Genomic DNA, 22,678 nt, shown 5'->3' with positions numbered 1-22,678 from the left:
AACACTATCTATATCTTAGTCTTAGAGGGCTTATGAGGAGGTAGATCTGTGTCCTCAACTAAACCCAGGAAAAAAAATGAGATGGAACTTCCAAACAAGCTGTGAGAAGACTTTTTGAGAGAGAAGACCAAACAAACTAACTTTGAAGATTAGTTACAATTCAAATTTTGAAAAATGAAGTTGGGGGAAAAGAGGGGGGAGAAATCTGCTTTTAGCCGCAGGAGAGCTTAGACTTCGTTGGAACTGTAACTATAGGATTTCTGGTTCCTAGTAGCATAGCAGCTTTGGAGACCGAACTTTGTACGACTATTAGTCCCTTATTTTATTCACCCCCACAGTTCTCATTTCAAAAAGCCTTGGAATATTAACTTTAGTTTTGTTTCCAGAAAAATCAACTTGATTACTTTTTATACATCCCCTTAATCGAGTATTTTTTTTTCATTGTTGTAGTTGCATGTGTCGGCTAAAGAGTGTGAAGAAGTGGCAGAGGCCTATTTTTTTATTTTTTATTTTTTATTTTTGAGCAAAAGGGAGCAAACCAAACTAGGAAGACTCCCTAAGATTACATCACATACATAATTCTACTAGGGTTACAGTATTGACACCCCACTTTATGGAAATGCACCCATTTGGCCAATTCAAAGGTACTAGCACCCCTGCATTAATCACATAAAAAACACTCACGGAAAGAAGTTGCTGCGAGATCGCACAATCCACGGCATTGGGTTGCTGCGAGATCTCATATCCCACGGAAGGTGGTTGTTGTGGGTGGTCCTTTTTTCTTTTAAATTTTTTTTAATAGCCACCGTAAAAAAAGTTAGTTGCTGCGAGATGGTTGTGTTCACTAAAATAGAGTCTTTACTTGTGTTAATTATTAAAACTCTTCTTTATTAATTTGATTACAAGTTTTTCTTATAGCATATGAAAATATTTGCCGCGAGATAGTAAAATTATGTCTCGATTGTATATATATATTTTTTGTCATGGTTTTGGTGTTGTTATTGGAGTGTATAAAGAAGTTTATAGAAGAAAATGAGGTATCCATATATCGTGTGTGTTCAATACGCAAAATTTGAAGTGAAAAAAAAAACAAAAAACACAAAAAAAAATGTTTCGCGGCAACTGTCTGTCATGGGATATAAGATCTCATGGCAACCCAATGTCGTAGATTGTGCGATCTCGCGGCAACTGCCTACCGTGGGATATGGGATATGGGATATGGGATCTTGCGGCAACCTGATGTCATAAAACTATCGGGTATGTGGGGTGTAAAAAGACATATAAGGAATAATCATTATTATTTTACTTTTTGCCAAAGGGGTGCCAATCCCATAAAGTGGGGTGCCAATACCGCGCCCCTTCTACTAATGACCTCACCGAGGCACGGTCTAGACAAGGGTATGGTGGCGCCCGCCTACCTCTACTAGCTATACTAGGAGCTACTATGTTCGTTGTTCTACTAATGTAATAAAAATTACAATCATCCAATTGAACCAAAAAAGCGTAAATGTCATGGGCAACACTAGTCGCTCCCCATGAAAGTGTAGTCTCTCTACGCTTCAAAATTGCAGAGGCCTTTTGATTCTCCGTATCTCCACCTCAAAGATATTATGCTTATTGGGTTTAGAGGTGCTTCTCATGAAATTCAGTTTACAAACTATTTGCTCCGTAATAGCCTAACGCTCGAGAAAATGACCATCATCTATGAGAAAAAAGTTTATGATTACAATCGTGGCATTCATGATCATGATTTCATTGGATTATTAGGAGATCCCAAGGAAAAGAAGGAGATGGTAAAGCGACCCCGTGCACAGCTTGCGAATGTACTGCGCCCTTATATATCAACCGATATAGATAGATTGTTGACTTTGACCAATTTTTTACCGATTTTTATTAATATATCAATGATATTTTTTATATAATCAGCAATAATCTCAGTATTTTCTTATATGTCACCATACAAAACAAAATTTTAACCGGTCAACAAAAAGATAAATATCCACCGATATATCGATATATCTGATATATATCAGTTTTTGAAGGTCCGATATATTGCCCAACATCGAAATATTTGGTCTTGTGTGAACGTACTGTGCCCTGGTGTGCAGTTACAGTTTGTGTAGTTCATATTTGTTTGGTCACGGACTTTTTTTAGTTGCCAAAATATTAGTACTGTTTTTGTTATGTACTTATGTACTAGGTACACAAATGCTTCGTTTGACACATTCATAGAAAGATTATTACGTGAATACAAATGTGCTAACTCAATTGTTAAACAACCCATATAAGAAACATACCAACAGAAAACTCCAAGCAAACCAAACCTTTAAAAAAAAAACACCCACATTCCGTTCACACAACAAACCTTTAGTAATGTATTCAAATGTGATTTGAAGCTCATAAAGACAATAATTCCAGGTTCCAATAGGAAAAGGGGACATATCTTTATAATTTACTTGCTAGCAGAGGCACATGTAAGCCTAAGCAAACTTTATATATAAACAAATAAATTCACTAAAAACCCTTAGTTGTTTTTTCGTGAATATCTACAAACCTTTAGTTGCACCGGCAGTACAGGTATTTAACATTTTTATTTATAGGTAACAAAATTGTCCAAGCTTCCAACTATGATGGACATTTTTTTTTTAAAGTTCATGAGCTGAGTTCAAGAAATCTTTGAGCCATGGGATGCTTGGCTTCAGAGAGCTGTACTGGTTTCAAGACTTCAACAATCTCTCCATCCACTAGGAGACATACAATGTCAGCTATTCTTTGGATCTGCTTGACACTGTGAGAGACAATGATCGTTGTCAACTCACTTCTTTTCTTTAACATCACAATGGCATCCTCTATGTTTTGTGTCGATATGGGATCTAGTGCACTCGTCGGTTCATCCAACAATAGCACCTTCAAAATGAAACAATAAATTGTCAAGGTTTATTATATGCATACATTAATTTAGTTTTGTGTGTTGATGTGATTAAAAAATTTCAGAAGACTTATATTAATTACTTTGAAAAATCCGGCTCCCACCTAGTGTACTGCAATAGTACTTAAATATTATTTTATGTGTGACTCTTGATCCATTTTTTGTGACGGTTTTACTTTTCACATTTTTTTTTAAAATTTTTTTATGACTGTTTTACTACTCTATTGATCATTTAATTTTGGAGGGAGAGTGTTTAACCCATAGGTGCGTAGCTCATGTATCATGCTAGTTATTCTAAGTACCTCGGGGTCATTCGCTAGAGTCCTAGCAAGTGCAACTCTTTGAGCTTGACCGACTGATAATTCATTGCCATTTTTTGTGGTGAAGGAGGAATCAAGGTCGACAAGGTTAAGCAGCCTCGATACTTCAATGTCTGGTATTTTCTCATCCCTCAGCTGTGGTCCATACCTTATGTTGTCAGCAACAGTGCCTAAATTTCACCAATTAAAATTTAGAGTAGTATAGGGTATGATGATATTATTAATTTGCACGTACCAATAAGTCCTCACAAATTTTCATCAAGTGATGCATTTGACAAATGACCTTAAGTATTATGATTATTGTATAAGTCTATGTTCATTCACTCATTTACAAAGATTTCGTATAAGTGTATAACAAGAACATGTCAATTTCGGGTGTTTTAAATCATAGATGAAGCAACAGCACACGTTGCACCCAGTTTTAGTGCTTCAATCACAAGTTCACAACTCAAGAAGGAACTAACAAATTTTGCTCAATGCTTTCTATTTGGACTAGAGCAGTTTTAAAGAGGGGAATGGTTAGCTGATCTTAATTCTTAACACAATCTCGTCACAAGGACCAAAGTACAAAAATTCCAGTTGTCCGTACTATTGAGGCACTCTGAAAAACCCAATCTTGATATATAGCGGATGGAAACGTACCTTCAAATAAAACCGGAAGTTGAAACAGCATTCCAACTTTTCGACGTAACTTGAGCACATCAAGATCACAAATATCCTTACCATCAAAGAACACTGTATCCAGAGGTGGCTCCCATAACCGATTCAAAGCTCTTAACAACGTTGATTTACCACTGCCACTTGGCCCAATAACTCCAATTATCATTCCTTTTGGTATATCAACAGATACACCACGTAGTATAGTAACACCTGCATCAGAAACTTTGTTTAAATCACATACCCGAAACTTTAGTTTCGGATCCAGCTCCTCCATGGCAACAATCAAATGGTCTTGTGAACTATCTGCATAAAACAATATATAGATTTAAGGCAATGGGCCTGTTGACTTGTTGTCAATTAACAAAAAGAGAAAATTGGAAAGAGAATTACCTGAGTTTGTATCCATTGTTGTTAGAGAATGATTTGCTTAATACTGACAGAGTTTAGTTGAGGGAAGGAGCGAAAGAGGGGGAGAGTTGGAATACGAGTTGAGGAGAGTTAAATACGAGTTGAGGAGAGTTTTTGATGATAAGAGTGGGCATGTAGCACTAGATAACACCTTCTTTTATTTTCTTTTGATAATGATAGTTATTCACTTTTTTTCTTTTCAAAGTCTATTATATGGTGGAGCATTTTATCAAACTGTATCTTTATGGGATCACGTTATGGTATGTGCATGTATGCACACGGAGCTTTTAGAGTAATTGGTTATAGTGGGGTAATGTTTAGTGGACGTGGATAATACACTAAGGAGTCGTTTGTTTTTCTTAGCTTCTGAATGCTGAATGCTGAATGGCCCACCCTCTGAATGTTAAATCCTAATTGATGAATTCTGAAAAATATGTTTGTTTTCTGTTAGAATAACATGGCTCTTAAGGTTGAATATAAATCATTCAGACAATTTTACTCATACTATCTATTTTAAACCCTAACTTGATTTATTGTAAAACAAAATATATATTATATTTGAGGAGGGGAGATGGATTATCGAAGAAAAGAAAAGAAAAATAAATTTATTTAAAATATGCTTTCACAAATATATTTTAACGGTTTATTTTCATATTTTGTTTACTTTCAGAAAATATATATGTAATTCTATTTTTAACAAAGTGGATATCATTCACCCAAAAAAATGAAAAACCCGTGACGCCAACATCAAATTTTGAATAACCTATTTTGAAGTCATAAAGGTCAAGATAAGAAAGTATATGAGATTGGGTTCTTAAGAAAGGGTAAGAAGGGACTTCCTCGTTTCAAGTATTAGAATTCATCATTCAGGATAAACTTTTGTGCTGGATGCTGAATGTTGAAAGTACCACTGAATACTTAAACTACTTAAAAAAAACAAGCAAGTTTTGAACTCTGAATGCTTAAAACTTAAGTTTAAGAGGCTCTGAATGCTGAATTCAAAAAAAACAAACAACCCATAATACTTGATATAAGTGGGTTGTGGTCATTATGTGTTAGTGGGTAGTTTAGTGGGGGTGGTATATATATATATATGGTTGTGTTACAAATAGGTGCTCTCCATGTCAGTGGGGAAATGTGAGTGAGAGCCTCACACCGTACCACTACAAAGAAATACATTACCAATGGTTGTCGATAATCTTTGTCCAATTGAAAACCAAATCGGAAAAGTGGTGATTTCGACGAACTGCGAAAGTGGTTTCTTTCATACAAGGTCATGCCCAAATGCTTCCCTTGATCCTATTAATCAGCTTGTCAATGCACAGTGTCCCGTTTCTAAAGATGATTTCATTTCGAGCACACCATATTGACCATACAATGACATATGGAAAGATTGCCCAAATGTGTTCTCTAAGTCTTCTCGCATGAAGTATAGGCCATTTTGAGAAAACTTGGCTACCTCAACCGACTAAATAGAGTTTACCAACATGGGGTGGCTGGAAAGTAAATTGCTCCAAATTGATCGGGTGGCCGTGCAAGATGTGAAAGCATGTAAAATGGATTCTTCTTGGCCTAGACACAACACGCGCCTATTTGGAATGTTCATTCCCCTATTCCTCAAATTGTCAACGATAAGAGTCCTATTCCATAGCAAACACTACTTGAAGAACTTGACACTTGAAGGGATAGATACCTCCCACATGAGCTTGTGAGAAAAAGGATTTGAGGGGTAAGAGAATGACCCGGTTGGCATTAAAAAGTTTCATGTAGAAAGACTTTACTGAAAAAATCTTGTTCTTTGACCATTTCCATTCCCATGTATCGTCTCCATCGTTAGGTTGGATACCTTAGAGTAGTGCATTTAAAGCTGCAAGTGATTGCGCTTCACTTTCACAAAGGTTTCTTCTCATAAGGTGAGGGTCCCATGCAGTTACACCATTGGTAGATAAATGCATCCCCTTGGAAGCTTGAATACCACGCCACAAACTCCATCCATATGTTTGCTTTACATCCGTCAGTTTACCACTATTGTCACTAAGCCCATATTTAGCTTCAATAACATTCTTCCAAAGACCATTTTCTTCTGTACCATATCTCCATAGCCATTTTCCCAGTATCCGGCATGTGGATAGTTTAGTGGTAGTTGCAAATTAGTATGCAAGTCTTATAACTAGTTGTAACCATGGACTGAATTATGAATGAGAAGAATATTATTGTAGTTTGCACTTGTGTGTGGATTAGGAGGTCAAAGGCTCCTCAATAAGCCTTAATATTATGTGTTTTTTATACAATCACTTCAAGATTGTATCAAGTGGTATCGGAGTAATTCCATCATTGGGTTGTGGTTACCCAATTTATCCCTTCCCATATGTGTCAAATTCGCCATCATCTATTGAAGTCTTTCTTCCATATATTATTTTTATGACCATTCAAACAATAGTTGGTTACTTGGTTTATAGTTGCTTGCTTTTTCTTAAAAAGAAAATAATAATGACTTTGAGTAAAGAAGATCTAGAAGCAATAAGAAGCTTGAATTGGTAAGAGTGTCAAGCTATTGTTGCTGAATGGCAAAAAAATATATCATGCTCTTAATTAAGGGTGTTCAACAAAAATCGGAAATGAGAAATCGAACCGAACCGGCTGATTTTTTCGATTCTTTGTAAACTGGTTCGGTTATTAGTTCCTAAAAGTGAAAACTAAGGGGGTCGGTGCGGTTCTCGGTTTCATGCCTCAGTTAACCTGTACCAACCGAACCGAACCTTGTTTAGTTCATACCCTAAGTTTTTTACTCTTTGTAAGTTGTGTTTTATTACAACCCTTAGATTAGATCCAATATATTCTGTAGTTCTAATCCTGCAACTCTAAATTACAAGTCTAATCCTTCTCCACCAAAAGAGGCTTAACTTCAGCTCACCTTCTCCATCTCCACTCTCCATCATTCCACTTATGCCAAGTAACTCTTCATGATCACTCTCTAAGTCTCTATTTCTACCTTCCCAAAGAAAGTTTGGTGTTGTTATGCTTGATGGCTTAATATTTTGTCCCCCCTCTCTTACTTAGATTCATGGATTCTTCAATGAAACAAACCGATGTGGAAACACAAACTGCTAATATGACACTTCAACCTGATGTATCTAACGAGAATGAGGTAGCTGCTGCAAAGTGAAGAATGAAGACAAATACGTCGGATGTATGGAGTCATTTCACCAAAGTTGAAGGTAGTGTTCCTTTACGTTCTACTTGTAACTATTGTAAGAAGCCATTTAAGTGTGATTCTGTTATTAATGGGACTTCTAGCATGAGGTCTCACATTGTTAGTGTTTGTAAGAAATACCTTAACCGTGTACCAAAGGACTCGAAGTAATTGACACACTATAAGAATACTGAGTATTAGCCACGGTCATTAACCGTGGCGAAAGACCTTTTGCCACTGTCATTAGCTGTTGCACGACCATAGCCAATGCGCCTGTGGCTAATCTTTTGCCACGGTTTTTAGCCGTGGTCAAAGCTTATTTTTTGCCCACAATTCTAAACCGTTCCAAGGGCCGTGGCAAATGACTCTTTTGCCACAGCTAGAAACCATGGCTAATGCTGATATAAACCGTGGGGGTCTGCATTAAGTGTACTGGATGTATTGTTTAGCCACGGTTGAAGGTCGTGGCAAATACTTTCAATTGTTTTAAAAAAAAATTGTTACAGCACCTTTATATCACACCTGCATATCATACAAAGATCTACCATTTCAATAAAAACCTCCCAGAATCATAATTCTCCACAATTTAAAATTTCATAAACAGTACTTAACATAAATATTTTTACATCAAAGGTCCAATTAGGAATCCAAACTTACATAAAAGAAGATAATATACTATTAACTACTCTTTAAGAAATTTAAAAACTATTAAAAATCCCAAAAAAAAAAATGAAAATATCACCATTTATAATGCCTAAACTCGGAAGACTGCATTCCTAGCCATCTAAACAACGCCTAAACTATGTCGGATCAAAGTCTGCATACATAGGTTCGCTTGGTTGTACCTCATCATCATGTATCCTACCTTAGAGAGTATGCTTTGAAGACTTAGCTACAACCATATTAAACCAACCATTAGAACTAAAACGACAGACCAATCACACAGAAAAACATGTGATATAGCAAATATCAATTGAAAGAGAAAGCACTAACCATTACGTGTTGTAAATTGTTGTACAAATTAATCCCAGCCAAACGTTGCATCGTAATTAGTCGTTGACTCCAACTTCATTGCTTCTAAGAAACTACTCCATCTAAGAAAAGTATAAGTAGAGAAAGTACTAAAATAGTCACTAGAAAATCATCCAACTAACAAATCAATAATAAGATTTGGTTTTACCTGTTTGAGAGAGTTATTGTCAAGCTTTAAGCACAAGAGATTAGGAAGTGAACATAAAACTGAACCTGGCCATTCTTTTATCTTATTCCCGGACAATATCAAAGCTTGCAAGTTTTTGACAAACACTGAGATGAAACCAAAGACATAAATTTTGCAAACATATTTTTCAATCAATTTTTGAAAACTCTTCATTGGCACTGAGCTTCGCCAAGCCAAGTTAGCTTGGCATAACATTCATATTTGACAACCTAGAAGAAGTAGGCTGCTAAATGCAGTGATTTCCAATGCATGGGCAACTTCTAAACAGTTTGCATATCAACCAACCATTTTCGGAGATTTATAAACATCAAATTGATTAGCAATAAAATTGTAGTCAAAGTATTAGGTGTGAGCTAATAATAAGCCTATCTGGAAATCCTCTAGAGAATCTATTGACTAGGTTTTCCTTCACAGTAGCATTGTTTTCAGATACATGTATGGCTCGATCTTCTGCGGGATGGGATAAAGTGGGTAGTTGTTGATCGGTGAAGCCACCTTACAAAAAATATAGTGATAAAGATATCTGAAAACATCAAAACATGGGAAAATAAGGAATGTTATCATATTTGTAAAATCCTTAGGTAAATATGTTGACTACTTGTCCTTTCGGAGTAGCTCTGTTTTCAAGATATGGAAGGTATTCATAATGGAACTACTTTGCTCTTGACAGTCCATAACTTTCTCCAAGGTAACTACGTATGGAGTTTTTCTTTTCTTCTTTCTTTTATACTGGATCAGTGAAGGTGAAATTATAACATAGATAATCAAAGTACGGTGTTGTCAGAATAAATATCCTACAACAAAAAGTGAAAAATAGATAAATATATTTTTTTTTTTTTGAAAAAATACCATAGTAGAAACTTCTGATTACAAAGCGTGGAGTATTTTCGGTGTGGCCAAATTGGATTTGGTTAGAGGGGAAAGAATATTTTTATTTTTCATGATACTCTCACCGGATCATACTAATATACATTGTGGTTGATCCTCAAAACGATCGATGATGTCCCTTTTGGCTATTCCCTAATAAATTTTATCGGAAACATGAATCATACGGTTTCCAAAACTACTGATTATGTATAACCTATTATATCCTATTTACGTTGCCAATACGAATCACCGCCTTAGTTACCCGGAGAGAAGCACGAGGAGACAAGTTCCTTTGGAAGCTCTTGAATTGAATTTCTAGAAAGATCAACCTTCAAAATGTCATCCGATTCCCATACTACTTGGGTGGACCGATTGCTCAAACTTAACCCACTTAAAGATAGTTCCCGAGATCATAAAAGTAATATTTGTTTAGACAATTTAACTATTTAATCAATCAAGTGTATTAAGCTCTCAACTAAGTAATCTTGTTAAAGGGCTCTTTCAAGGGGTCAAGAGAAGGGTCAAAATCCCCACGCCATTTATTAAGTACGATAGAAGAAGAAAAAAAATGAATTTGCACATGCAAATGCAATGACATGCCTAAGCAATTAAACACAACATTCAATGACTCCACAGAACAAAACCAAGTAGCATTTTGAATTGGTTGAGTGATCACAGCTTTCGACTATTGTGTTCATAAAATAAAGTATGTTGCAAGTGCTTTTGAAAATCATCCACTAAGAAAATATATAATGATAATTAAACGAGTTTGTTGCTTGCACAAATCCATCCGACCAAGGGAGGAATACACCAAGTACCCACTAGAGAACTCAATACCCTGAACATAATATAAGAATGTATAACCTGGCATACAGACCTTGGTAGAGATAGACAATCTTGCTGCACTGGATATGGTCTCTTCTTTTGCAGGAGTACTGGCAGCTCCAAACTCTACATAGAAAAAAAAAAACTATATCAATTCATACAAACCTAAAAGCAGTAAATTTTAAAAGAGGAACAACTGATACTGGAACTCACAATTGAAACCTTGTGAAATACTCAAATTAATCACAACAGTTAACTAAATAGGAATTCCATACATCTAGAGGCTTCAAATTTTCAAGGAACCGATCAATAGCCCAAAGTTGAATATGAGATATCAAAGTCAACTACCTTCTCTAGCTGAAAGTCTACATCGAAGATACTTCAAAAAGGCTAGGGTAGGTCCTGATACAAGTGAGCTAATAGTAAAATTGAATTAGATATATAACAAATTGATCCAATACAAATACTAAACCAAGCAAAATCAAGAACTGGGTCAAACCTTCAATTGAAGACGTCGTTTTTGCTGCTGAAAAATGAGATGATTTAGAGAAAGAAGATGACTTCCAGGAAAATAAATGGGACGATAACATAAAGAGCTCAACCTGAAGAAGAAATGGGGGAGACAGAAGAGAGACGACCTTATACCCACTCCTTGCCGCCCATATCTGTGATGGCGAGAGAGAGAGAGAGAGAGATAGAGAGATGGGAAGAAAACCGAGCGAGAGGCTTTACCCTAATGATATTTTGATGAATATTTTGCAACGATACATTTCATTTCGTGCTCCTTTATTTTTCAAGAGATCAACGGATACAAAAACACAGATTTACATCAACGGTTCAAAAAAAAAGAAACAGGATCGTGGCCAAAAACTCACCTAAACTCAAAACCACATATGTAATTGGCCACAGCTGCTAAAAGCTTTAGCCACAGCTAAAGACCGTAGATACTCTGCCACAGCCATAGACCGTGACTAAAGCTAACTTGTACCTGTGGCCAAAAGTCATTTTTCTTGTAGTGACATTGACTTTCAAACCCAAAGAAGAGCATGTGGCCATCACATTTAGTCAAGAGTCTAGCTTGCGAAGAAGTCATTGCCTAAATGAACATTGTTGATGAGCTTCCATTTAAGTTTGTGGAGTGTGAAGGGTTTTTGAACTTTTGTCGAGTTGCTTGTCTACGGCTCCATGTCCCAAGTCGCACAACAATTACTAGACACTGTTATGGAGTGTGAAGGGTTTTTGAACTTTTGTCGAGTTGCTTGTCCACGGCTCTATGCCCCAAGTCGCACAACAATTACTAGTGTAGCTTTGTACTTGGAGGAGAAAAAGAAGTTGAAGCGTGTCTTGAAAGATCAAAAAATTTGTGTTACGACCAATACGTGGACTCCTATTCAAAATATTAATTACATGTGTCTCACCTTTCATCATGTGGATAGTGAATGGAAGTTAAAGAAAAAAATCATTTGTTTTTGTGTAGTTCCAAACCATAAAGGTGAGACCATTGGGAGGATGGTGGAGAAGTGCTTGTTAGAGTGAGGTATTGATAGTGTTTTGATTGTTACATGTGATAATGCAAGCTCGAACAACGTAGCCATTGATTGGTTGAAGAAAAAAACTAGTCATTAGAAAAATATAGTCTTAGAGCATGAATTTTTACAAGTTAGATGTTCAGCTCACATTTTAAATCTTATATTGTTCATGGTGGCTTGAAAAAATTTGATGAATTAATTGTTAAGATAAGGAATGTAAGAAGATACGTGAGATCATCTCCATCTAGATGGACCACTTGGAGGGAGTGTGTGAAAGATGAAAAAATTGTGTGTGAGAAAAATGTATGCTTAGATATGACAACAAGGTGGAACTCGACATATGAGATGTTGGATGCGGGGGGGAAGTTTGAGAAACCATTTGATAGGCTAGAGGATGAAGATATTGGATATAGGAATTACTTCGTACCAATAGAGATTAAGAATGAGGATGAAGAAAACACGAGAACTCCAACCACTAAGTGCAACATTGGGACTCCGGATGTTAGGGATTAGAAGAGAGCTAGATTGTTTGTTCAATTTCTTCAAGTTTATTTCGAAACAACAAACAAAATTTCTGGTTCTAACTATGTCACTTCTGTTCTTTTGTTTAATGAGCTTATCATTGTGAGGACAAGTTTGAAAGATTTATGTGATTCGGCTGATTTATCCTTATATGATATGGGTTCGAGGATGGTTGCAAAATTTGATAGGTATTAGAGCCCCAAAAAGATCAATTCCCTATTGTTGGTTTCAATGGTTCTTGATCCTCGCTTCAAATTGGAATATGTGAGTTTCAGTATGACGGGGTTGTATGGAACAACCACTGTTGACTCAATTAAGAAGAAGGTGAAGAACACACTAGTATGTTTGCATGGATGGTATGTTAGCAATGGAAAGAGCTCAAGCACAGCACCACAACATGAAAGTGAACTTATTGTGTCTAGTGATCCGGCGACGAAATGGATGCATGCCTAATGTGCAGGGAAGTTTAGGGAGTATGCATGTCTGAGGTTGATAAGTATTTGACGTCGACTCTTGAAGAACAAAATATAGGGGAATTGTTTGATATCTTAGGTTGGTGGAAAGCTAATGCCTCCAAGTATCCCATCCTTTCTCTCGTGGCTTGTGATTTGATGGCCATTCCGGTGACTTCCATTGCGTCGGAGTCGGCTTTTAGCACAGGAGGCCGTATAATTGACCCATTTCGTAGCTCTTTGCGACCTAACACAGTTGAAGCCCTCATTTGCACTCAAAATAGGTTGCGGAAATAGAGTAATATGACAAAGTGTATTAGCACAAAAGTTTATACTACGTCAATAATTGTACAAGTGTATGAGCATAAAAGTCTTGAGCCGGTGAATTTATATTCCCACGTCGCCTAGACTAGACTAGAAACAATAATAACATTACAAGTCTATAAATATATGAGCTTGGTTAGTTAACTAAACATTGTGCTTGGGCTTGATGCAAATCAGGCCTTAAGTCGGTAAATAAGTATTTTTGGAAAAGGGGCCCAAGCATTGGTTTTTAAACCGAATCGAATTTACGGTTCGGTCTGTACCCAGTTTTTGTGATCCATCGATTTGTTGATGGTTCTGTTTTTCAGGAATTGAGTACTAACGGCTCAAGATTTCACCTAAAACTGGACCGAACCGAACTGTGGACACCCCTACTCTTAATGCGTATTACGCCTCATTGAAGGAATTTTGGCAAGGTGCTTGTTACTTGACGGATCTTTTCGACATATTCGAAGAAAAAAGTGAAGTAATCCGCACAAAGTTTCAAAATTCAACTTCATCATTTGATATTGCTGATTTCTTTCAGATATTTGGAGCTGATTCTAGTGAAGACCACGAGTTGAGTTCAGCTATCGACGCGTCATTAAATAATCTTACATATGTCGATCCCATTTGGGAAGCAAATGGATGACGATTTTTGCACTACTCTTATCGAGTTGCAATAACAACGTTGGTTCGTTTACACATAGCTTTTTAGGGAAACTACTATTTGGTGAATGACATAAGTAGTAAATATGCCGGTAGAGTTTGTTGGAGGATTAAAAGTTTCTTGTTAACTGAGCAGGATTGTGCAAGCGAAAGATTCGATGGTTTCCGTGAAATGCCAAGAACTCCAACCTTGAGGACAAGGCCAATTTTAAGGGAAATGGAGTTGTTATAGGCATCTATGCACATGTTGCTTTTAGAGTAATTGGTTAATGTTTAGTGGACGTGGATAATACTTGATGTAAGTGGGTTGTGGTCATTATGTGTTATGGTGGCGGAACTATGTGCAGGCCAGGTAGGGCGTAGCCCCCCCTTGAACTTATGACAAAAAAAAAGTAGTAGTAGTAGTAGTAGTAGTAACATAGCAACAACCATGACCATTTTAACATTGTTGAATCATTAGTAACATGATCACAATGCAAATTAAGACAAAATGTTAACCAAATAATTGCTTAAAAAATTAGCAAGGCCCAACTGTTTTGCACTAGGCCCCAATGTGTTAGTGGGTAGTGGTCATTATGTGTTAGTGGGTAGTTTAGTGGTAGCTGCAAATTAGTATGGGCAAGTCTTATAAATTGTTGCAACCATGGATTGAATTATGAATGAGAAGAATATTATTGTAGTTTGCACTTGTGTGTGGATTAGGAGGTCAAAGACTTTTCAATAAACCTTACTATTATGTGTTTTTGATACAATCACTTCAAGATCGTATCACGTTATTATCTCCTCACAAACAGACAGCATACAAGCCTTTCTCTAATGACACATTGCTAATTATCTAAATAGAAAAAATAACAATAACTCTTAGATATAATATGAATTTCCAAATGTTGACCTTTCAATCCTGTAAGTTAAATGTACAGTCATGTAAGTTGTACCATAAGACAAAACCACTAATGCACGGACACACTTACGTGCGTCCGACGTGGTCAATTGCAATTGACACTGGTTAGGACGTGGGTCATAAGGTCATAAGGTCAAGGCGCGGTCAAATATCAAAACAGAAAGCAAAAAAGAAAATTAGCGATCTCAAAAGAATTATGGGTTTGAATAAAGTTCCAATAACTCAAGATTTATCAGCTAGTGCTTATCAAATCATGAGTTACCTTTTGCTTAACTTTTGGTTAACGTGGAAATGGATAGGCAAACGAATCTTCTTGAATTTACATGCAAAGAGGTTTATGCATGTTTTAATGCACATGCATAATACTATTTGCATGTCTATTATACACATTCAATTGTGTGCATGTGTGATATATATATGCATAGTAATGTTTGCATGCGTGTTATACACATGCATAATGATGTGTGCATAATGGTATACACATGCATAGTGGTGTTTGCATGTGTCTCAGACTATTACTCTTAAGTCCCAACTTAAAAATATCATCGACAACAACAATATTGAAATTGAGATAAATCACACGATTGAGTAACATAAGATTCGAAGATTTGAAGATGAAATTCAATTGTTTGTCAAACCACCAACCCTCGGTGTCAAAATCGACCCAATTATTTTTCAATCAACAATAACCTAGAATTGAAAAGTGAAAAAAGTATATTACAAAATGAGAAGAGTGTTTGTCATGAGAGAATAAGATGTTTTCTCACATCTTAAATCAATAATCACAACACACAAATCAACTAGCTCAAACATGGAAACAACTAGATCTCTAAAAAAACTACAAGTTTATAGTTGAAGTTTTTTTTTTTTTTTTCTTCTTCTTCTAGATGGAAAAGAAGATAGATGTTTGTCATGAGAGAATAAGGAATTGATCGATATAAATGGAATAGAGATTTGGGGAATAAGAGTTTGCTCACATCAAAATTGGGTTGATTCTGAAAATTTTCAATTTCTATTATGTATAGGAGGAGAAGGTTATTATTGGAAAAAAAAACAAAAATAGAAATTTTTGTCTTGGAACAACTATAATTACTAATATTGGCCTGTTAATTTGTCCTGGAACCATAAATAAAAGTAACCCAGTAGTATAACCATAATTATTCTTCAATTTGTGGGATTTTGGGCCTAATTTTGTGTAAGTTGTATTGAAGCCTTTTTTTCATAAGATAGCCTCTTTTATTATATATATATATATGTTCAATTATTGAAAAAGTATTAAATTATATATATAAATTATTTAATTCCCGCGTCCAAGTTGCGTTTGTGTCCTATTTGTTTTGAGATATAGCTGAATCGCCACGTCTGCGTCCGCGTTCGTGCAACATTGGACAAAATTGGCGGAATCGAAATGCAAAAAATAAGATTACATCAGATTGAGAAGAATCTTTCTCCGAGTAGCATAAGGTTTACAATATACTCCAAGCTGAGCCTCTGTGAGGGCATTTTTTTCAGAATACAATTTGTTATTTTAATTCTTCCAAGGGATCAACAATGTGCTAAGTGCTTAAGTGAGTAAGTGGTTACGTTGAAATATTGAAAACATTGTTACTTGGGTACCAAGATTAACATTATTCCCACTAATCTTTCTCATAACAAGATTGACTATGCAAAAATAATAACCCGCTCACCGAGCATGCACTTAGGCTAGTTTAATATAATAGAACTAGCGTTACATACCTTACAATATAATAGACATGAAGTTACAAACCTTACAAACTCTTTAATTTCCAACAACTACAACTAACTCAATCCTATAAAATTCTCCACATTTTCAACAATATTTCATATACTACTTTGTTCAAATCTAAACATAAATTTCATAAAACAACTAAACATAGTCAATCCTAACAACAAATTAAATAGCTTTAAAATGTTAGCATCAACTAAGGGGCTATAAGAGGGTCTTATATATAAGATGGTCTTAATTATAAAAGTAGTTTGTTTTTCATTTTAAGTTCCTCTTATAATAAACACTTATAAAAATAGAAAAAACAAATACACAATATCCTATAAATAGTTATTTGACAAATATAATCTTACTTTACATCACATTTAACTTGAATAGATTAATTTGAAACAACCGTATATTTTGATTTTCGGTTTCAAATCAATTTTGATAATTAGAATATCAATTTTAAGAAATTACCTTAATAGCAAGGTGGTGGAGGCGGTGGTAGTGGTCTTAACGGCACGATAGTGGTGGTAGTGGAGGTGATGGTATTGGTCTTAATAGCACGGTGGTAGTGGCTATGGTGGTGGTGGTCTTAATAGCACGGTGGTGGTAGTGGTCATGGTGATGATGGTCTTAATAGTACGGTGGTGGTGGCGATGGCAGAGGCGGCGGTGGTGGTCTTAATAGCTTGGTGGTGATGGTGGTTATGGCAATGGAGTTATTTAGAGAAGAAGATAGTGAAAAGGGAATAATAGAGAAATGGGGCTAGGGGTATATGGACGGGGTGTTTGAGTAACAATGAAGTTCAAGAGCTAAGTTCAATAAATCTTTGAGCCATGGGATGCTTGGCTTCAGAGAGATGTTCTGGTTTCAAGACTTCAACAATCTCTCCGTCCACTAAGAGACATACAATGTCTGCAATTCTTTGGATCTGCTTGACACTGTGAGACACAATGATCGTCGTCAAGTCATTTTTTTTCTTCAACTTCACAATGGCATCCTCTATATTTTGTGTCGATATGGGATCTAGTGCACTCGTCGGCTCATCCAACAATAACACCTTCAAAATGAAACAATAAATTGTCAAGGTTCATCTTACACATACATTAACTTAGTTTTGAGTGATGTGATTAAAAACTCTCGGAAGACTTACTATTCTAAGTACCTCGGGGTCATTTGCTAGAGTCCTAGCAAGTGCAACTCTTTGAGCTTGACCGACTGATAATTCATTGCCATTTTTTGTGGTGAAGGAGGAATCAAGGTCAACAAGGGTAAGCAACCTGGATACTTCAATGTCTGGTACTTTCTCACCCCTAAGTTGTGGTCCATACCTTATGTTGTCTGCAACTGTGCCTGAATTTCACCAATGATTATACAAAGCCAAATTAAAATTTATTCGAGTAGTATAGTATATGATCAAGCCTTCTCTTAAACGAACATGTCCATTCTTGGGAAGCTTATATAGTGTCTTGGAAAACTTATACAGTGTCATCCGGAACTTTTTAATTTATGACTTATTAACTTGTTTAACGGACAACGCTATATAAGTTTTTGAAGAACATGTCCATCAACGGACATAAGAGAATTCTAGCTTGGGTATATGATGATATTATTAATTTTCACATACCAATAACTCCTCACAAATTTTCATCAAGTGAAACATTTGACAAATGACCTTAGGTATTATGATCACTAGCAATTGCGCGCGAGCTTTACACGTGAATCTCAATTTGTTTAAGTGGTAGGGCCAATATGTGGTAGGTCTCAATTTGTTTTTTGTTTAAAAACCAAATATATATATATATATATACACAAAATTTTAGCTCATTTGGAAACATCTTACATTGGTAAAAGATGATTACAAAAACTCGACATTTCTGGACCGTTAGACTTATTTTTAAAGATGACAACAAATTTTATCTATGTTAGAGGTTTCCAAATAAACTAAAATTTTCTAAAGATGATATTTATGGTGATTGCTTCATAACCACAAAAAATTAGGTTTGAATTCATTTTCTAGGTGCAGTTTTACTTACGTACTTATTTAAAATTAACTTTATTTTAAGTTAAAATAAGTACGTAAGTAAAACTTAACTTAGAAAATGAATTCAAACCTAATTTTTTGTGAATATCATCTACTCACCATAATCATCATCTCTACAAAATTTCAACTCATTTGGAAATCTTTAACTTAGGCAAAAGATTATAGAAAAAATACTATTTTCTGGACCATTAGATTTCTTTTTAAAGATGACAACAATTTTTAGCTAGGTTAGAGGTTTTCAAATGAGTTCAAATTGTGTGGAGATGATCTCTATGGCATGTAGATAATACCCACAAAAAATTAGAGTTGAATTCATTTTTCAGGTGATGTTTTACTTACGTACTTATTTTTACTTTAAAATAAATATATACAGGCCCGACTCCTAAAAGGACCTTAAAATAAGTACCAAACTAAGTACCAAATCTAAAACAACCCACAACTTCACTTACAAAATGATTTAAAACCTAATTTTTTGTGTATATGATCTACTAACCATAAAGAACATCTCTACAAAAATTCAACTCGTTTGATATCCTTTAACTTAGATAAAAGTTGTTGTCCACTTTTGAAAAAATATCTAACGGTCTAGAAATATCGAGTTTTTGCAATCATATATATAAGACATTCCATTTGAATATATATCCCACAATCCAACAGACCTCCATAGTATTCACTTTGCAAAATATAACTCTAATTGGACAAAAACCCCAATTTGTTACATGGAATTAGAGTCAATTTATGTTCAATATACAAAATAGAACCCTAATTTGACAATAGCCCCAATTTGTTACATGTAATTGGGGCCAATTTTATATGCACCATGCACAATATAACCTTAATTTGATGAAAATCTCAATTTTTATAGTATAATTTGGGCTAATTTATATTCAACTTTACAAATAAAATGTAATTGGGAAAAAAAACACCCAAATTTTGCAAAGTAACACTAAACCCTAATTGTTATGGTAATTGTTAATTAACAGTTTTAGTACCTTACCTATAAATTAACTAACACATTCTCGTTATATGTAAAAACTAACATCCAAGGCGTTGATTTTTTCCCTCTATATACTTGCCACGTGGTCATTCAAATCGAAATCAACGAAACAAAATTGTAATGGAATTCAGGATTGAAATAAAACAAAACTAGTATTTACGAGTTTCACGTGCAAGTCACATGAAGGGTAAAAATGTCATTTTGAAAATATGATACGATGCAGTTAAAGTTGACCCAATCAACTAACGGAACTGGGGCCAAAAACGAATAAACCAACTTAGGAGAGTCAAACGCTAATATTCATATATAAAGTAGGGCCAAAAGCTAAATAACTCTAAAAAAAACCGTTATTACAATCCTATTATAGATAATGCTCTAGAAATTCATGATATAAAGTAGGGTGATCTTGGACACACCCATAAAAATACTCCCGTACCCCAACTTTAAAATAAATAAATAAAATTGTTTAAGACACATTTAGATTCATAAATTACCCTTTCTTTTATTTAGTATTCATATTTTGTCATTTTGTTTATTTTTCCATCCAACACAAACCCTTCGCACTTATTTTATTATTTTTTTTTTGTCACTTGTTTTCGCCCCGGCCCCCACCAACTATACGAAAAGAATTAGAAAGGGTAAAGTTGTAGAATTTGGGAAAACAAATAAGTCTTCCTCCTCCTTTCACTCATCAGCCATTAATGTCTGTTTTTTTTCCTCCTTATTGTCTTTCTCATTTTTCACTTGAGAAATTTCCAATTAGATATATTTCACACTAAACTCCTTTAACCCCTCTACTAAGTTCTATTACTTTTAATTGACATTGAATTTTTCAATAGTGGGTTGGTGATTTGATAAATGGTATTTGAGTTTTATTCTAATGTTATGATCAATTTCTCTTTAGTTCTTAATAAACGTATGGGGTTTTCTTTTTTTTTTTTTCGTTGAAATTGGGTTTGAATGTCTCAAATATGTTGGTATTTTTATGAACCTTTAATGAAATATTTTGCAAATTGTTTGAAGTACTGATAATTGTTTTCTCTTTGAACTTGAATATGAATTATTAAAGTTGCTACAATGATGAAGAAGAAGTAAATGCAATAAGAAAAAAAAAATCAAATTTGAAACAATTTCTAGAAAAAGAAAATGACAATTTGTTCTTTGGGCATTCTTTTACCTTAATTAGAAGTTCTCTTATATTGCAGTGTGCTGGAGTAACACAAATATTATTTAAGGTCGGTTCTAGAGTATTACTTTCAATTTTTTTATTTGTTGTTTCTTTTTGGGTCAGGTCTCTTGTTTATTTGTTTTTTCTCTTTATTTGCCCCTAATGAAAATATCTCAAATTAATGTTATTGGAGTATAGCAAAAACTTTAGTTAATTACGGAGTAGGAGAGTGTTTTTATAGGTATGTCCAAAATCATCTTTAAAAAGAGATTCACTCTTAAAAAAAAATATGGGTGTGTTTTTTATTATAAATTCACTATTGCAGCATTGTAGGCCATTTTTAAGGGATTAAAGATTTCGCATGTGTATAACAAGAACATATCAATTTCGTGTGTTTTAATTCATAGATAGATGACGCAACAGCACACGTTGCACCCAGTTTTAGCGCTTCAATCGCAAGTTCACAACTCGGAACCAATAACAAATTTTAGTCAATACTTTCTATTCGTACAATAACAGTTTTAAAGAGGGGAATGGTTAGTTGACCTTAACACAATTTCGTCACAATGACAAGTACAAAAATTCCAGTTGTCGTACTATTAAGTAGGGCTGTCAATGGATTCGATAATCTGATAACCGATCCGAACCAAACCAATAAAAAACGGTTTGGATTTTGATAATTTAGTTTATTCTCTACCGATCCGAAGTCGAACCGAACCGATAAGATATTGGTTTGGTTTTACGTTTGGTCTCTACCAAACCGATAAGATAGTATTTTAGTAATATTTATGATTAATTTTGAATGTGTTTATTAATTGTGTGGTTAAAATTAATAAATTTAATTTAAAATTTAATTGATTTTATAGTTTTCAGTTCGGGTCAGTTCGGATTCGGTTTGCAATATATCTTATCAGTTCGGTTCGGTTTCGGATTAGATGTAATATTATCGGTTTGGTTCAGTTCGGTTTTAGATTCCCAATTTTCTTATCGGTTCGGATTCGGATTTTCCAAAACCCTACCCAAACCGATCCATTAACAGCCCTACTATTGAGCACTCTGAAAAACCAATCCGATATAGCGGATGGAAACTTACCTTCAAATAAAACCGGAAGTTGAAACAGCATTCCAACTTTTCGACGTAAATTGAGCACATCAAGATCACAAATATCCTTCCCATCAAAGAACACTGTATCTAGAGGTGGTTCCCATAACCGATTCAAAGCTCTTAACAACGTTGATTTACCACTGCCACTTGGCCCAATAACTCCAACTATCATTCCTTTTGGTATATCAACAGATACACCACGTAGTATAGTAACACCTGCATCAGAAACTTTCTTTAAATCACGTACCCGAAACTTTAGTTTCGGATCCAGCTCCTCCACAGCAACAATCAAATGGTCTTGTAAACTATCTGCATAAAACAACATATAGAGATTTAAGGCAATGGGCCTGTTGACTTGCACTGTTGTCAATTAACAAAAAGAGAAAATTGGAAAGAGAATTACCTGAGTTTGTGCCCATTGTTGTTAGAGAATGATTTGCTTAATACTAACAGAGTTTAGTTGAGGGAAGGAGGGAAAGAGAGGGAGAGTTAAATACGAGTTGAAGAGATTTTTTGATGATAAGAGCTGCACCAGAGAGATGTGGCACTGGATAACACCTTTTTCTTCTCAAAGTCTTGTAATTGGTGTAGCATTTTATCAAACTGTATCTATATGGGATCACGTTATCTCCTCACAAGCAGACAGCATACAAGTCTTTTTCTAATGACATTAATTATCTATAAACAGAAAAAAATAACAATTCTTTGATATAATATGAATTTCCAAATGTTGTCCTTTCAGTCCTGTAAGTTAAACGTACGTAAGTTATACCATAAGACAACTGGTGGAATCGAAAGGCAAAAAATACAATTACATAACATTAAGAAGAATCTT

The 22,678-nt window shown here is 35.0% G+C and overlaps 2 protein-coding genes and 1 long non-coding RNA gene across 6 annotated transcripts; all 3 read right to left on the bottom strand.

Moving 5' to 3' along the window:
• Positions 1-2,351: 2,351 nt before the first annotated feature.
• Positions 2,352-4,513, bottom strand: LOC147508972 (ABC transporter I family member 17-like). The gene is made up of 4 exons (XM_086601305.1): positions 4,300-4,513; positions 3,892-4,212; positions 3,232-3,419; positions 2,352-2,907 (listed from the first exon to the last, which is right to left on the bottom strand). The coding sequence occupies exons 1-4, from the start codon at positions 4,313-4,315 to the stop codon at positions 2,653-2,655; spliced, it is 780 nt and encodes a 259-aa protein (XP_086457431.1). The 5' UTR covers positions 4,316-4,513; the 3' UTR covers positions 2,352-2,652.
• Positions 4,514-8,085: 3,572 nt separating this feature from the next.
• On the bottom strand, positions 8,086-9,583 carry LOC147508971 (uncharacterized). The gene is made up of 2 exons (XR_015216478.1): positions 8,504-9,583; positions 8,086-8,402 (listed from the first exon to the last, which is right to left on the bottom strand). It is a non-coding gene; the product is annotated as an uncharacterized LOC147508971 (long non-coding RNA).
• Positions 9,584-10,529: 946 nt separating this feature from the next.
• LOC147508970 (ABC transporter I family member 17-like) lies at positions 10,530-22,426 on the bottom strand. Of its 4 annotated transcripts, none has more exons than XR_015218305.1 (5): positions 22,247-22,426; positions 21,832-22,152; positions 17,683-17,882; positions 17,004-17,589; positions 10,530-10,547 (listed from the first exon to the last, which is right to left on the bottom strand). XR_015218305.1 is itself a non-coding variant. In XM_086601303.1 (4 exons), the coding sequence occupies exons 1-4, from the start codon at positions 22,260-22,262 to the stop codon at positions 17,335-17,337; spliced, it is 792 nt and encodes a 263-aa protein (XP_086457429.1). In that variant the 5' UTR covers positions 22,263-22,426; the 3' UTR covers positions 16,378-17,334. The 4 variants fall into 4 exon arrangements, 2 of the variants coding, with proteins under 2 accessions (XP_086457429.1, XP_086457430.1); XR_015218306.1 differs by lacking the exon at positions 10,530-10,547 and adding an exon at positions 13,229-16,159; XM_086601303.1 differs by lacking the exon at positions 10,530-10,547 and having other exon boundaries at positions 16,378-17,589.
• Positions 22,427-22,678: the final 252 nt, after the last annotated feature.

Source organism: Coptis chinensis, chromosome 3 (assembly GCF_015680905.1).
Source record: "Coptis chinensis isolate HL-2020 chromosome 3, ASM1568090v1, whole genome shotgun sequence".
NCBI classification, from domain to species: Eukaryota; Viridiplantae; Streptophyta; class Magnoliopsida; order Ranunculales; family Ranunculaceae; genus Coptis; species Coptis chinensis.
The sequence above is the reverse complement of the archived record's forward strand: the minus strand, read 5'-3'. Positions and strand labels throughout refer to the sequence as shown.